Here is a 16,778-nt window from a genome sequence, read left to right on the forward strand (position 1 = left end):
TGCTAGCAAAAAGATTTGTATCTACCAGTGCCTCTGTGGGAGAAAAATGAGCAGTCTAAGATTTATTGGCCCAGAAACCCCATGGAAGGGGGTCACATGAAGTGAAATTGTCTTACAGTGGGTTTCATCTTGAGCATATCTTTCTAGAGGGCAGATCCTGAGGTCCTTTCTCCTACAGAGTCTCTGACGAGATCTAACTACTGACCTATCAGTTAGCAATGATTGAATGCTTAATCAGTGTACCACCAGGTACAGGCAAAGGTGTATAGACATATAAAACATTTCATTTAAAAGAGAAGGCACAGGAAATTTGTTATTTTTCCTTCTAGTGGATAGAATTAAATCTGTGTTATGCTAAAATTATAGATCTATTTTAATAGATACTTAATAACATTTTAACATAATACTAAAAACATTTTTTTATTTTAGTTACCCTCAACTCAACCCATTGCCACCAAATCAGAACAGACTCAGAGCTGACCCTGCAGAGGGTTTTGAAGGCTATCTCTCTATCTATATATTGCTTGAGAGGAGATTGTCCGTCTTCCTCCTTTAGAGCTGCTGGTCGATTTGAACCACCAGAGAGGTTGGCAGCACAACCCATCAGAGCTCAATTTTTAGGTCCTAGCGTGGATTAGGATGTTATTGTTGTTGTTGTTATGTACCATCAAGTTAAAAGCAACCCATAGCTGACCTTCCAGTGAGTTTTCAGAGGCAGCAAATCAATCACAATCCATCTTTCTCCTGCAGAGCTGCTGATGGATTTGAACCACGTACCTTTAGTTTGTTAGCACAGCTCCTTACCACTAAACTACCAGAGTTCCCTGGATTAAGATATTACTAATATGGCTAAAGCTAATAGGGATTAAGATATTAGTATTATGTTTTCATGGTTTTTATTAATAATGAAAAGCAGGACCGCTGGTGCTATTCTGAGCTGTTTTACTGACTGCTCGGGTCAGCACCTTCATTTTCCCAGCCCCGTAAGGAAACATTTCAGTTTCCTTACACCTGATCAGTAAAGTTAACAATCTTAAGCAAACACACTCATGAAGTCTAGTTTTCCTGTCAGTGCAGACTCTCCTTTTTAATTAGAAAATGCTACGGTCAAACATCATTCATTGTCTCTTCAACATTATGCAATAAATCATGTTTTGTTTGACCAAAACCTACATAAATCTGCCTTGGAAATACAGCCACTTCTTCATGTGTTTAATGTTAGAACTACTGACTTAATTTGAGACAGAGATTTGTATTATCCATAGTTTTGCAATAGTGAAAAATTAAAGAGCTTCTGTAATATTAACCAACAGAGTGATATGATTAGAAACAAATGATAAAAAAAAAAATACCCGGAAAAGTAAACGTTAGATAACCTAGACATAGAAAGAGACACAGTAAGATAATGCACTGCACTTCCTGCTTTATATTTAGGTTGTTTCTAGATACAGTTCTCAAAAAGGAAGCATCATGTATGTTTGAGGCTTGCTAAAGATAAAATGAATTCCTAAATTTGTGGTACATAGAACAGTAGGGTTTTCTTTATTCATATCTTTTACTCATAGTTACTGAATTTTCACAAATTGTAAGGGAATTAACAATTGTAAGACTATAAGGGGATAGTAGTGTTTATCCCGTCTTGTCTGTTGTTTATCCCTTGCTTTTGTCTCTTAAGAACAATGAGAACAAATGATGACTGTAGAGGCAGCTGGTGTGGTAAACTGTGTGGGTCACACAATGTGGGGTCAGGAAATGCACATCTCAGCTTTACCCCCTCCACCTACGCCTTTGTGCTCTGTGTTAAAACCACACCCAGAGGCCAGCCTGGACCGCTTGTTCCAGGGTTCTTGTTTGAAGGAGGAGTGCATCCTGTTAATAGGTTGACCTTTTGAGAGTGTGGTACTCCCAGCTTTCTATTTCTCACAGCTTTGTAGGGTATACAAGCTGTGGAAATACAGAGCGACAATAGGAAGTCCTATGAGAAGAACAATATTAAAAACCCCACAGCTATAACCACCTCCTACTGTGCTTTTTTAAAAAGGTTTACCATGTTGCTTTAAACTTCTTGTGGTTGGAATAGTTTATCTTAAACATCTCTTTTAATTCTGAAATCTTTAGTTGTGATGTAAATCATTTACTTTTCCTTTCTCTAATCCTACAGTGTTCTTAATGTTGTATCTTTAAGAAAATCTTAACCACAATAGAAAGCTTAATTTCACACCTCTTCTGTATGGAAAAAGGGTATTTCTGTAAATAACTAGAAAGTATGGTCTTCTTACACAGAGACAAAAGATAATCTTGAATTAAGTTTTGCAAACAACTAGTCTTGTTATACTTATTTTGCTACTCTTAACCTAAAGCTGTAGTTAAATTTTAATGCATATTTAAAATGCCCTCTATTACAGAGTAGTCATAAGTGAAGTACACAAAGGGTTATTATTATTATTATTTGTATTTATTAAGATAGCTTTCTCTCCAACAATTTATACATATTGTGCATTGTAACACTAGTTACAGTCCCCTCAGGCTAACAGTGCTCTTTCCACGTCCTCTCTTGGTTTCCTGGTTACACATGTCCATTCCCCTCTCCTTTCTTTCCTTCTGAGCTTTGCTTTTAGGCAAATGCTGCTCTTCTATGTCCTCTGTGGTTGGTCAGTCGAGAAGAACATTACTCTCAGGTGTCCTTGTTCACTTTATAGGCCTGTTTGTTGTTTGGGTAAATGGTGTTTCCACAAGAGTGAGTTTAGTTCTGACTTGAAAGAATGGCTAAGAGCCACAGTCTTTGGGCTTCCATCATATTGCTCATAACTCTGGTCTTTCTAGAATTCTGAATTTTGTTCTGCGTTTTTCTTCTGCTTTGTCCAAGACTTTTTGTTGAGATACCTATCAGAGTGGTCAGTAGTGGTGACAAGGCACCATCGAACTCTGGTCTGGTGGAGGCTTTGGTTTATACAATCCATTAACCCTTTGGACTCATTGTTTCCTTAAAGATGTGATTTCTTCCCTCTTCTTTGTTCTGGATGAGAAGAGAGCAGTAATAACTTAGATGACTGTTTGCAAGCTTTAAAGACCCCAGTTACCACTCACCAAAGCGCAGTGTTGAACATTGTCTTGATGGACTACGTTACACCAGTTGATCTGGATGTCTTCTGAGACTGTGGCTCTCACATAGTAGTAGATTATCATCACAGATTATTACTGTTCTGTAGTGAACTCAGTTGCTTGAATGCTCTGTAAATTTATTTCTTCATGACTGCGGGAATATTGCATATTTATAAAACCTGGTCATTTACATTCTGAACAATTACTAGTTTTTATTGTGACATTAATACCTTTTTAACATTTTGCAATGTATCATTTGCTTTTTAGGAATAAGCTCTGGTGGCCTAGTGGACAGGGAGTTGTGCTACCAACCCAAAGGTGGGCTAATCCATCAGGTGCTCCTTGGGAGAAAGCTGGGCAATCCCCTTCCATGTGACTTGCAGCCTGTGAAAACTTGGAGAGGGTCAGTTATGATTTAGTTCAGACTCAATGGCAATGAGTTAGTTTTAGATTTTATGAAATGAAATTGATATTGCCTAGAAGACAATCTATTATACATAATTGACATAGAGACTCAGGTTCTGAAAATAACAATGAATAAAGGGCAATTTTGGAAAACTATCTTTTATTTGGGGAACCCTGGTAGTGCAGTGATTGAGAGCTCAGCTGCTAACCAAAAGATAGATGGTTTAAACCCACCAGCAACTTCTTGGAAAAGAAAGATGAGATTAATGGCCCTGGAAACCCAGAAAACTGATCTGCTCTGCCTGGAGGTTTAATAGTCTCTGTGAGTTGGAACTGACTTGAAGGCAATGGGTTTTGTTTGTTTGGCCTGTTGACACAAACAGTCTAACACTCAGCTTCTAACTCAGAGGTTAGCCGTTGAAACCCACTCCACGTCTCTGCGGGAGCACTAACCTACCAAACCTTAAGCGGAACCCTACCCCTACCCCTACCTGACCTGCTTCCACGAAAATTACAGCCAAGAAGAGCCAAAAGGCAGCTGTACTCCGTCCTATTAAGTCTATTCTCTGTGAGTTGAAACTTGACTTGACAGGTTCTAACAATGACAACATCCTGTGTTTGATTTTCGGCTTTAATGCTGCCTGGTTAATTGAAGATTCATCACTTCACTTCCTCATAGGAACAGCGCACCTTTCCCATTTGCCATGGTGAGAGTGCTGACAGACTGTGGAGAGCTCTTATCTTTGAAATTATGGTGCAGGATAAGGTGCAAAAAATTTTTCCATAGAGTCGTGTACAAATCCCATTGACCTCGTTTCCTTTCCAAGGAGGCTGAGGCCAACTGCGATATATTTAAAGTGAAAGAAGAGGAGGGAGGGAGGGATTCAGATCCCAGAACCTTTCCCCCTTAACATGGTGTTTGACGGTACTGATGTGGTCCACCTCATTTGTTCTTAAGTAGAAATGTGTACAGGCTGAGCTGTTAGCTCAGTGTATCTTCACGATAGACTTTTTCTTTCTTTTGGATCCTGTCAGTTATTTAATGGTGACTTTAAAGAATATTTCCTGTCCTGGGACAGGAGACCGGCTGCATGTGTTCTCTGTTATTTATATACTCTGAGGTTTATTTAAAGCAGAGGTTAGCAGGCTGGAAACTGCCCTCAGCGAGAGAGCAGGACTGCCAGCAGCTTGTGTCTGTGGGGAAAGCATTTCCTCAAAGGCCTGAGCTCCCGGTTGCTGATGTATTTAGCAGGTTGTATGTATGTTTCTCCACCACAGGAAATTCCTGGAATAACCCTCATGACAGAAGAGATTGCACTGCCTCTTATGAAGGTACGTCCCTTACACTGAGGCCAACAGCCCAGGTTATCTTGGCTTCCTTGCTTGTCTCCGTGCTCCATCTACAGTTCAACTGCAGCCCTGTGTTTCCTCATCTCCCAAAGGCATTGAACACTTCCAGGAGGGTTGTGGGCCCGACAGTACGGGCTGGTTCGCTAGAGGATCCTTTCTAAATCAGTGAGTGATCTCTGAGTGAGTCCACAGATGGTGCTGACAGGGTTTGACCGCCAACTGAGAGATTGGTGGTTCAAGTCTGCCCAGAGTAACTTGGAAGAAATATCTGCCAAGCTACAACTGAAACATTAGCTAGTGCAAACCTTGTGGAGTGCAGCCCTGCTCTGACACACATGGAGTTGCCATGCGTTGGAATCGACTTGACAGCAACTGATTTTGCTTTGTGTTTTAGTCATCGAGTATGCTATTATAGCCATTCTCTGCAGGAGGACTTTTTCTGATGATAGGAGAAAATTACAGGGCTCAACTTAAACCATACAGACTAGGACTTGACACCACCCTGCAAACCAGCCTGTCCTGGAATTCTTGCAAATTCTCTGTAAAGATTGGGTAGCCTTCATTTGTGTTGTTACTCCCTCAACATGACACACCCCCCCCACTCATGCACATATGTCCACCCACACATCCACGCGCACAGCCTTCAAATCGTAAAGCCATTAAGTAAGCCTGAGTTGGGATTATCTAATTTCCTTCTGGTTCTGAGAAGCATTTTTCTGTTTTGTAAGAATGGCCTGTGTCGGCTCCCTCATGGTCTCAATCCAGCCGCTGTGCACCTCCCTCCTGCCTGCTGCCCTGTGGCTGCTGGTGTCTTTCTGCAGCCCAGTGGTTTCAGAGCGCTCTGTGAGCACAATGGGCAGAATAGGGTGGGGTGGGCTGAGTAGAGAAGAATATGTTCAATACTGGGGGGTGGGGTGGAGATATTTGAGCGCAGCTTCCTTGAAGCTCCTTTGTGGGCTTGGGCACCACTTCCTGTTAATTATAACTTGGTGTGGACTGGGAAATCTCAACTTTTGGCAGCAGGCAGCTCACTGAGTTGCTGCCTGTTACTTGCATTTGGTTCTTTTTTTTTTCCCCAGATGCATGATTTCCAGGCCAGGCCTGGATGCTGGGGAAAGCCATGGGCATCTGCGGTCACCGTGATACATTGGGAGTGAGAGAGGACAGATGGTGGGGTTGGGGTCAGCTGTCTGGGTTTTGGTCCTAGCAGATTTCCTTAAAGATACACTAAGCAGCTAGGTCTCTAGCAAAAGGCTTGGAGCATGGTGAAGCCCCACTAAACTCTTTGAGGAAGAGCATAGAAAGGGTTTTACTGATAGTTTCGTGTTGTTCTATGCCACAGAGTCAGAGCTGATCCTCCAGAGGGTTTTCAGGGGCTGGAAACTGCACAGGAGGAGATTGCCCATCTTTCTCCCATGAAGCTGCTCGTGGATTCAAACCACCTGTCATGGAGTTGGCAGCACAACTCCTTACTGCTAGGCCACCAGAGCTCCCTTGTTAATAATTTAAAAGGCTCTTATTATGAGACCCCCCTCTTTCATTATCTCTATAAAAATTGTAGTATATTTAGTGAATAAGTAACCAACTAGTTAAGACCTTTTTAACAACCATTCTCCACAGTTCTCTAGTTCCTAGCTTGCCCATTTCCCCCAATTTCCTTTTGCTGTTTATTAGGGGTATGCATATTTTGCCCAGCTGAACTAGAAACCTGGAAACAGTTTATGAATATCACTAACTATATTATTATAGCACATTACTGTAATATCAGGTGATGCTGCAACATAGACTTCATAATTAGGATTTCTAATCACTGAATATAGAGAACTCTGGTGACCTAGTAAGAAAGAGTTGTACTGCCAACCCAAAGGCATGTACTTTGAATCCACCAACTGTTCCATGGGAGAAAGATGAGCAGTCTCCTCCTGTGTGACTCTGAAAACCCACTGGAGGGTCACCTGGGAGTTCGCTCTGACTTGCAACATATAACAACAATCACTGGATATGGATCTACTGATTGACTTCCAGAAGGGCTTAGTTCTCAGGAGAGGACAGACAGTACTGAGTTTGATTTGACCAGGGTCCTGCCACACCCCCTGCCATCCTCATCAGTCAGCCCAGTACCTAATCAGGATTTTCCAGCTCATAGGATAACTGGCCTTGATACCTATTTCGCTTCCCAACCACTGCTTGCGTCAAACCATTTCCTTTCTGTGTCTCTGCCTCTGACCTACTTCTCTACCCCTGGTCCCAGCTTAATTATTTTGCAATGGGCTTGGTGGCAGTCCCCGTCCCTGTGCCTCCCTCCCACACCCCAGTTGTGTGGCTGTTCTTGTCATGCTTCCTTGCTCTTAGCTCTGAAAATTGGAATCACCAGTTACCTTTAGGATGTGTGATGGCTTCTTGTGGCCGGAAGGAGCACTTCTTACCTACTATTTCTGCCCTGTGATGAGTTGGTTAGGAAATGGCAAAATGAAACCAGAGATGCGCTTTCCTCCTGCTAACTCTGCAAATCATTTTAGCATGAAGTGGAGCACTGCAAATGCTTAGGATATGAAAACATCAGCGTGCATAAACCACCTAAATGAGAAGTGTGTTACCGGAAAGACAGAATCTTCCTCATTTATAGAGTGACTTCCCAAAGCAGTTTGTAAAAACATGACAAAAAGAGACGAAGACCCTCAACCAGACGGATGGACACCGTGGTCACAACAATGGTATCGAGTTTGGCGGAGATGGTGCAGATGACAGAGGACAGGGCAAGTTTCCCATTTGTTGTTCATAGAGTAGTCGACTCGCTGACACTAACAGCAACAAAAACATCGGTTGTTGAAGCTTCTAGAAGGTAAAAACTTGGGCTTGATTTTATAATGAAAAGAGAACCCATGAAGGCTGGCCAACCAAGGAAACATTTAGGATTAAAAGAAAATATATAAGCAGTGAAAACCATAACTTCTTAAATAGAAAGGTGAAGGTCAAATGAGCATGCTGTGATTGGAGAAACAGAGTATTTTCCCCAAAGAATTTAAGTCAAACATCTTTAATCACTTGATTAGATTAGTAACTACTTGACACAGAAATCAGGAAAGCCAGAAAGATTGAATGCTTTTTTTTTCTGGTACTCACTGCCCCACCGTGGCCTCTCAGAAGCAGAAGCATGACTGCCTACAACCATCCTGAGGATTAGGAAGAAAGTAGGTGACACCCCAACTTCTCTCTATCCAGAGCTATGCTTGATCCGTTCCAAAATATTTAAAAATATGGTTTAACTGAATGGACAGGAGTATAACTAATTACTCAGTGAAGCATCAGCAACACTCCCCCCTCATCCCTCAACTACTGATGATTGCAGTCACTTAATAAAAAAAATTTGCTAGAGATCACCACAATCACAGAGTAATTATTTATAGTTTTAAACGCTAGCATTGTGGTTTTGACAAATTCTGTACACATTTTCTTGGGGCAGTGAGTATCATTTATATTCTAACACCTTATTTAATAATGCTGCAAAGTAGTCCTGCTTTTTAGAAACAGGCTATCAGGCTGATGGGTTTGTTCCTCTAGAGACACACATACCTTCAGTCTACTCCCAGATGGTGAAATTGAGGACTAGACACAGGGCCAAAGGTTCTTCCTCTTGTTCTGCTCCGACCAGCCACTACGTTGTGCTGTTCGTACTCATCGTTTTGGTTGAGGATGTAGTGTTTCCTTCGTGAAGTTGAAAGGCAGGAACTGACATTGACTGTCTCAGGATGTATGCTGATTAGAACAATTTGTTACATATAGTGATTTCATAAAAACAAAGTCTATCTCATTCAAAATGACTACCAAAACCACCCCACTGAGCCCAAAAGAGGGATTTTTGTGAAATATTGAGGGACAAGAGGAAATCTATTTATAAACAAGACACTTTGCAGTTGCATTGTGTCATCTTTCCATGCAGGCTAAGGGTTCCCAGCCCTGGGCCTGTGCACAATGGTTACATTTTGCTTAGAGCATTTTGGCTTAAGATGGTGCTAGTTTTATGGACCAGAGTTAACACGATCATTGCTGACTGAAAGGTTGGACATGCCAGTCCACCCAGAAGCACCTCAAGAAAAATCAGCTGTTTTGCTCTGACGCACATGGAGACACCATGCATTAGAAAGGACTGATTTTAGGGAGCTCTGGTGGCCTAGTGACAAGAAGCTGTGCTGCAATCCCAAAGGCACTTGGTTTGAATCCACCCAATACTACACTGGAGAAGGAGGGGCAATCTCTTCCTGTGCCAGTTGGATCTGATCCAATTTGAGGGTGCACAACAAAAATAATTAAAAAAATGACAGGTTTTGCAGATGTGTGTATGTAGGTGTGTGATAGCGGGATACAGTATTTCTTTGGGCTGCCAGTAAAAGCTGATCCAGAGATGGGGTCCATTCAGGAGCCAAACTGGACAGACGCCCTCGCTCTGCTGGCTCAGCACTGGCACATGGAGTGAAGGGTTCTCTTCAAGTTGGCTTCCTCCCTGTAAGAAGATGCTGGTTAATGAGCAGAAGTGGGACTGAAGCCAAGCAAGCCCTTTACAAATGGAAGGCAGATGCTTTCTACCCCTGGCTGTAATTCTGACAATGAACAAGTGCCACAGTGCCTCTTTTTTTTTTATTAAAAAAACCCACAAAAACCAAAAAGAACTCATTTGGCAATCCATGTTCTAAATAAGAAACAGCCCCTTAGTGTGGAATCCTTTGGCCCTTTTGTTAATTAATACTGGTAGTGAGCTGTCTTTGGGGGTATTGCATGCTATCCTAAGAAACCAAATTAGTTCGCCTCCAAAGAAGATGCTAGAAGTAATTTTTCTTCTTTTGACTTGAAATTTTAGATCTTCCCTTTATGTGGAAAAATTGTTCCTAGGTCATTCCTTAAGTCTTTGACAGCTTTTAACACCAGAAAATCCATGACCACTGAGTGGGATTTGGATTCATTGGCACCTCCAGACCTTAGTCCCACACTATAGGGTGGTTTTCCGACAGGGCTTCGGATAGTGACCCGTTGTTGAGAATTTGCCTTTCCACTCTGGATATACTAAAGTAGTACCAGCACTTTAACAATGGCTATGTAGGAATCACATGGAGATCAATGAGAATCATGGGAATCTATGAGAATCATTTGAGATCTGGTTAAAACATAGTTTCAGATTCATTATATCTGTGCTGAAAATGCACATTCTCCGCAAGAGACGGAACTTGAATGAACTGGTTTGAAGCCCTGGTTTCCAAGCCTATGTAATTTTTACAGGAAGATGGCTAGATGTCTCCCATGAGTGCCTGGTGGATTTGAACTACCAACTTTTTGGTTAACAGTTGAGAACTTCACCACTGCATCACCAAGCCTCTTAATCTAACACCAGTGTTGTTAGGTGCCATGGAGTCACCTGTGACTCATAGCGATCCTATGAACAAGCTATATAAACTTGACCTCTGATATGCTCAAGCCGTGGTTAGCAGTCACTGTGTGAGTCCACTTCACTGAGGATCATCTCTTTCACTGACCCTCAACCTCACACAGCGTGATGTCTTTTTCCAAGGACTGGCACCTCCTGACAGTATTGCCAAAGTCTGTTTCACATTTGAAGTCTCACCATCCTCGGTAAATTTGTGATTACTCTTCTTGGGAAGCATTGTTCAAGTTCTGACAAAGTGCGTTATTTGAAACACCACAAGTTACCTTTCAAGTAGTGAGGTGCTGCTTGGGCTGCTGTGGCTTCCACTTTACACGGTGGTAGTTCTCTGAAGAGGCCAGAAGCCAGCATATTCCAAAGGGCCAGCTCTGAAGAGGAGCGCTCTGCACTCTGAGGGCCAGCCTTAGGCCAACTGGTGAGATGGGACCTTTGGCTGTTAGAGTATGATTGTGTAGGTTCCACCTTCCTCCTCCTATCCTGGGTTACAACATCTCTGATTTCATCTTGGAACTACTTCATTCCCTGAGTTAGCAAACATACCAGTGTTAATTTAGTGCTGAGGATTCTTGCAGACGGGCCCTAAACCACCTCTTTAAGCATATCTCCTATTTAACAATGCAATCACAAGTGTTCAGACAGGCGAGCTCTTTATTAGCTTTTAAACCAGAGGTGTAGATTGAGTAACATGCTTGTGGGTGGGAGGGAGATTGCTGGGCTGTGCTCAAGCAGTGTTCTCAGTCCTGGCCGAACAACAGGAGCACCTGGGGAATTGCCAAAACTCGACAAGCTCAGGTCTGAACAGTTAAACCTCTAGGGATGGGACCCAGACTTTGTGTGTGTTTTGGTTGGTTTTTTTTTTTTTTAAGATCCCTATTGTTATGTGTTATTATCTGGAACTGACGTGTAGCTGCCCCTCTGGCAGGATCCTTCAGTTGGGGAGTGAGGAGTAGAAAGGTAGTTAGGGAGAAATCTTTTTTTTAGGGGCCACAGTGTGTGCTCACAGTGACCTTCGGACAGGTAGGCATGTGACCCGAGAAGGGAGAGTGGGAATGTCAACCTTTCCTCTCTTAGGAATAGCCTAGATGAACTGTGGCCCTGAGACTTCTGGGGCAAAGCCAGAAACCAAACCAAAACAACAGAAACTGCCACAAAATGACTCTTTGCCATCCTGTTAATAATTGTGACTCCTAGGCAACTGAGGGAGCTCAGGCAGTTAACCTAATGGCAGTTGGTTCAAGCCCACCGGCAGCTCCAGTGTGATTTACAGCCTCCAGAAGCCGGCTGAAAGGTCTCCTACGAGTTAGCTCCAATTGCAGTGACTCAGGGTGTGTGTTTGGGTAACAGGGCTGGCCACAAGATGTCAGTGTAACTCCAATTAGTAGTTATCTGGTTTTGGCACTTGGTCCCTGAGCCCAGACGTACAATAACAAGAAAGCTGTAATTAATTCTGTCAGGAACCTATTGCTGCCAAGAGTTTGCAAGATGGTTTTAATTTCTTTTCTTTTTTAGTACAAGGAAAGCCAAAGGGTGGGTTAAGGTACATTCCTTATAAATAAATGGTAAGGGAAAGCAAGAGTAGGACAAAGAGGAGTAATACCTGATTCCAGCATCCCTGCTTTCTCTGGAGATCACACTTTATTGGGAAAAAAGTTATTTTAATTTATTATTTCCCTTTTTAGAGATAAACAGATGTTGTTTTGACATGCATTTCAGCCTTTGAGAACAGCAAAGTTGCACTACTGTTTTGCCTCTCATGTGACTGAATTTGCTCTGGTGGCTTGTGTACTACCAGCCCAAAGGCACAGGTTTGAATTCACTAGTTATTCTGAGAAAGAAAGAAGGGTATTCTCCTCCCCTGTGATTTCCAGGCTCTGAAAACCTGCTGGAGTGTCATTATGAGTCAGCTCCTACGCCATGGTACAAAACAACATATTACTAATAATCTAAAATCCATTTTGAACCACTGTCTTTTATATCGCTGTCCTTCAATAAGAATTTGGATAAGGTGATAGTAAATGAACATAAAATATCCAGCTAAAGAGGAGGAGGAAGGGAAAGAATGACTTTTTTTTTTTTAGTACTTAATGTACAAAAAGCAAGATGGTGTTCACAACTTAAGTGCTGTTATCTAACTTCAGGTATTTTTCTTAATGGAAGGTATTTTATGCAGGAGCTCTTTCGTCTTGTAAGAAAACCAAACCAGCCACCACAGGAGGCATTGGCTTATTTCATTTTCTCGCTACACATTGTACTTCTGGCCCACCTCAAACCTGTTATAAATGCACAGATTTTGGCAAGAGAGTGTGTATCATAAATCTGTCTTCGCTGATTAAAACAGAACAACTTGTGTCAGTTATATTCCTCCATATTAAAGATGTATTAACATTGTTTTTTATTATTTTTAAATGATGCAATAGATAATTCTTGCTTCAGGGTAGTACAATCATGCCAATAATTCAGAGACCTAGCTCGAACTACAGCTGCATTCTGTTTTAGAGAATTTGACACAGGAATATCTTTGAAAGTACACAGTTAGAGGAAGAGTAAGCCTATCCCATCTGTCTCCAGTTTTGTGAAGGTTTTTCTGACAGAACATGGCATTGTTGACACAACCGAAGTCAGAGCAGTGGTTCTCTGCGGAGGAAATGAGTGGGTGTGTTTGACACAGTCTTCCCTGTTTAGGCTTAGCTCAGGGCAGCAGTGATTCTGGTTTGGGAAAATGAGCTGCAGCTCTTTTTGTTGTAAAAGAGGACTAGAAAATGAAGTGGGAAAGGCGAAGTTTTTTTAGGTCACTCAATTTTAGAATTCCTAACTAATTAGCACGAAGCCCCTCTTGAGGAGTATTTGCCTCAAAATGCAGCCACGTAGTACGGTGACATAATCACTTGAGAAAGTTTACCAGGTATGAGTATGAAGGATTCGCCTCAGAAAGGCTGTCATGCTTGAGTGTGAAGTATTCACCTCAGCAAGGCCACCATGTAGGAGTGTGGATGTAAAATTGATTCCATTCTCAGCAGGAGCCCTTTGAGTCACCAACCCTGTCTCTCAAACTCACTGATGTGTTTGTCTCCTGCAGGTGCACAGCTTTAAGGGCTATTGGGAAAAATTGAACAGCAATCTGGAGTACGTTAAGTACGCCAAGCCACACTTACACTACAGCAACAGCGTGATCAGGAGAGAGTGGAACAACCTGATCTCAGAAGAGGTGCGTGTGGGGTGGAGAACAGTGCAAGAAGTAAAAGCCCTATGCACGATCGTATCCAGGTGATACCCCAAAGTCACAAGGGCAACTCAGCAGCCCCCTCAGGGTCCAGTGTTTCTCCATGCTTGCTGTTGACCCCCCACTTGGCCAACCAGGGCTCTCCCAGGATCTTTTCCATCAAGTGAGATACAGAAGGGCATTAATGAACATACAGTGTGTTAAAAAGAATTCTAGGCTTACTTTCCAAGTCTCAAAGGTGTTTTCTTCATGGCTTGTGTAATTAAATATTGAATGGAAAAAAATCTAGATATCCTCACATTTGTGATTTTCAAGATGTGGCCCTGGTGGAGTGAGTGTAACTATGCAGGAATAGCAAAGAGGGGTCTCTCTGGGGAGGGGATAGTTCTGTGCTTTGATTGCAGTGGTGGTTATAGGAAAGTACCCATGCCATCAAATGACATAAAAATGTATAGACACAGATGGAACAGATTTTAATATTATATACTATAGTTAAGATGTAACCATTAGGGAAAACTGCATGAAGGGTATAGGGAATCTCTCTGTACTATTTTTGAACTTTCTGTGAATCCATATTAGTTTCAGAATAAAAAGTTGTGAGGTTTTTTGCTTGGTTTTTTTTCTTACATGAAGAGGTTTTATTACCATGGGAGCAGTGGTGGACTTATGTCCTAAAAAACCCCCGAGTTCCTAAAAGTATCTTTAAAAATGTATGTTTTCTGCTTATGTGGAAAGTATATTTCTTTACTTTAAGGCTCTTAACTGTACTGCTCTTTGTCTTCAGTCTGAAAAGTCACCTTTCATATCCTTGATGTCTTTTCACTTCTAGAAAACGGGGAAAAGAAGGTCCACAGCATATGTGAGGAATATTCTTGATAACGCAGCAAGGTAAAAGAAGTGCAAGGGCATTGTATCTCTAAGTGGTCATGCTTTTACAGTTACTCATTTGGCTGCGCCTGCCCCACTTCCTAGAGCAGCTTCCTTTTGTCCCTTTTCTCCCACAAAATGATACTCTCAGTTTTATGACTGGCCACCATTGTCCTAATCTGGAATTAGTGTCTGTGGTCTTGAGAAATTGTAATGAAAGCAGGGGAACTACTCCTTAAATCTGGTAGATTTCTACATTGTGATGAAGATTTTCAGTGGTTAAGGGGTAAAACTCACTGCCATTGGGTCAGAACTCATAGCTGGCCCTCCATTGGCTTTCCAAGGCTGGAAATCACACAGGAGGAAATTGTTTATCTTTCTACCTCAGAGGTACTTGTAGGTTCCAGCTACCAGAAAGAGGTCTGGTCTTCGGGTTAACAGCACAACATAGATTTTGCCACCAAAGAATGTTTTTATTGAGGACTTGTGGGGAGGAAAGACAGGAGGCTGATTTTTAAAAGTGGGCTTTTCAGTGGGCTGGGTAGTGTGCTCTTTTTTTTTTTTATGTGCTCTTATTTTGAAAGTGTGTTTTCTGGGTATGTGAGTCATCCCACAGGCCCCATTCCAAGCCCAGTTCTATTTTCTGTTCCCATTATTTCCAATAGCTGAGAGCTGCAATTGTTCTAAATTATTACCATCGTTAGCACTGAAGAGTTTTAAGATTTTATAATTGCCTAATGTAGCTTTTGCCAAGTTGATTAAAGTTTTTGAGGTTTTCAATGGCCCTAGAACAGTTTCTGGATTGGTTTTATAAGTGTTTAAAAGAGGATATTTTGTATGGCATGTTGACCTTACTTTTAAAAAAAATAAATAAAAACACATAAAACATTTCCTGTGTGGATAACATTGACTAATTTATTTGTAGGGTGATTTTCAACCTACAAACAAGGACTCTGGGTAAGGAAAAAACCTGTAATAAAACCTGTTTGTTTTTAACACTGTTCTTCCTTCTACCATTGTGGATCAGGGGAAAACCTCACATCTACTAGGTTAAGTAAGTGGCAGCACTCCTGACATTTTCTTGTCAAAGGGGCCCCATAGTTTTCCTTATGTCAGAACTGGCACCAGGGCCTTCAGGGAAAACCACTAAATGTGCTTTTGTTGGAAGAGACCCTGGGTGTTGGCATTCTGCTTTTCATTATTTCTCCTTGTCTAGTTGGGCTAATTAGCGTGCCCTCTGGCTGTACCCACAGAACTTGCTTTAGCACCTCCCTGGGCTTGGAGCTGCTTTCTCTCCAGTTGCCTGGAGAGACACACAAAAGGACTGGTCTTGTATGTGCCTTTCCTTTTGGTTAAAACTTGGGCAGGCATTAAGCTGGGTCCTGGGATTACAAAAATGAGGCATCTGCAGGTAGCAGTGTGGTTATGGGAGAAGCACAAGGACCCAGGCATGAGACAGAAGGAGACGGTTCCAGTTCAGCCACCGTTAGCCACATGGTCTTTGGCAGATCTTTTATCCATTCTGTGCATTGCCCTCCTCGGGGCTGAGTGAGGAGAAAGTGAGGGTAAACAGGACAATATATACAGCACGTAGCTCTGGGGGCATGTGAGGTGGTACTTTATCATTGATATGTGGGGAACATACACGGATGTAAAATTTCTTACTCAAAGAACAAATGCTGTGTCATTCTAAGAGGCAGGACGGGGATGTTTGGGAGAGGGACAGGGGCGGGAAGAGACTTCCCAGGGACGGTGACTCCTGAGATAAGTCTTGACACTCTGGGGCTCTTAGGCTGTGAGTGAGACTGGAGGAAGGGGAAACTGAGCACCTCGAGGTGCGAACCTTGTTGTTGTCAGGGGACCCGGATGTTTTTCAGGCCTCCTAAAGTTCAGCCTCCTTCTTCTTCTTCTTCTTTTTTAAGCTGTTTTTTTTCTAGTCTTCTTGTGTTTTGTGGGCTAAATGTTTTTGTGTGTGTATCGAGTGACCACATGGAAATTATTTTCTATGCTGCATTGTTACGTATGCCCACGGCTGAGCGCCTCGCCACGTGTCAACCATGATGGTGAACTCCTCTGCCTGCATTGGCTGACAGAGCCTGGTCTCGCTCACTGAACAGCCCCTGGGGAACCCTCTGTGGTCCCAACCCTGAGCCCTTGTCACCAGGCCATATCTGAAGTGTGAAGTGAGGGTTCTGTGCCAACATGAAGCAAGAGCAGTGGGCGTTACCTGTGAGGCAGGGTCACCCTGCGATCGAGGGTCACCCCTTTAGTGTTGGTTAGGGATTTTGCAATAGGAGCAATTTTACTGGCTTGTTGAGTTTTTGTGGTGTTCACTCCCACACTTACAGGGCCACTTATGCAGTGGTACTGTGTGTACCGGCAATGGCCATTCTATCTTAC

The 16,778-nt window shown here is 42.4% G+C and overlaps 1 protein-coding gene across 1 annotated transcript in view; it reads left to right on the forward strand.

Annotated features, from left to right (window-relative positions):
- The window catches only part of GSAP (gamma-secretase activating protein), a 112,288-nt gene that overhangs the window by 75,411 nt on the left and 20,099 nt on the right, over nucleotides 1-16,778 (forward strand). The window contains exons 19-22 of the mRNA XM_006882600.1: nucleotides 4,786-4,839; nucleotides 13,368-13,496; nucleotides 14,341-14,399; nucleotides 15,304-15,335. Of these exons, the coding sequence (XP_006882662.1) occupies nucleotides 4,786-4,839; nucleotides 13,368-13,496; nucleotides 14,341-14,399; nucleotides 15,304-15,335 (274 nt within the window). The remainder of the gene's footprint in view (nucleotides 1-4,785; nucleotides 4,840-13,367; nucleotides 13,497-14,340; nucleotides 14,400-15,303; nucleotides 15,336-16,778) is intronic.

The sequence above is a fragment of the Elephantulus edwardii genome, unplaced genomic scaffold (genome assembly GCF_000299155.1).
Source record: "Elephantulus edwardii isolate Elephantulus edwardi_28Jun2011 unplaced genomic scaffold, EleEdw1.0 scaffold00022, whole genome shotgun sequence".
In the NCBI taxonomy this organism is placed as follows: Eukaryota; Metazoa; Chordata; class Mammalia; order Macroscelidea; family Macroscelididae; genus Elephantulus; species Elephantulus edwardii.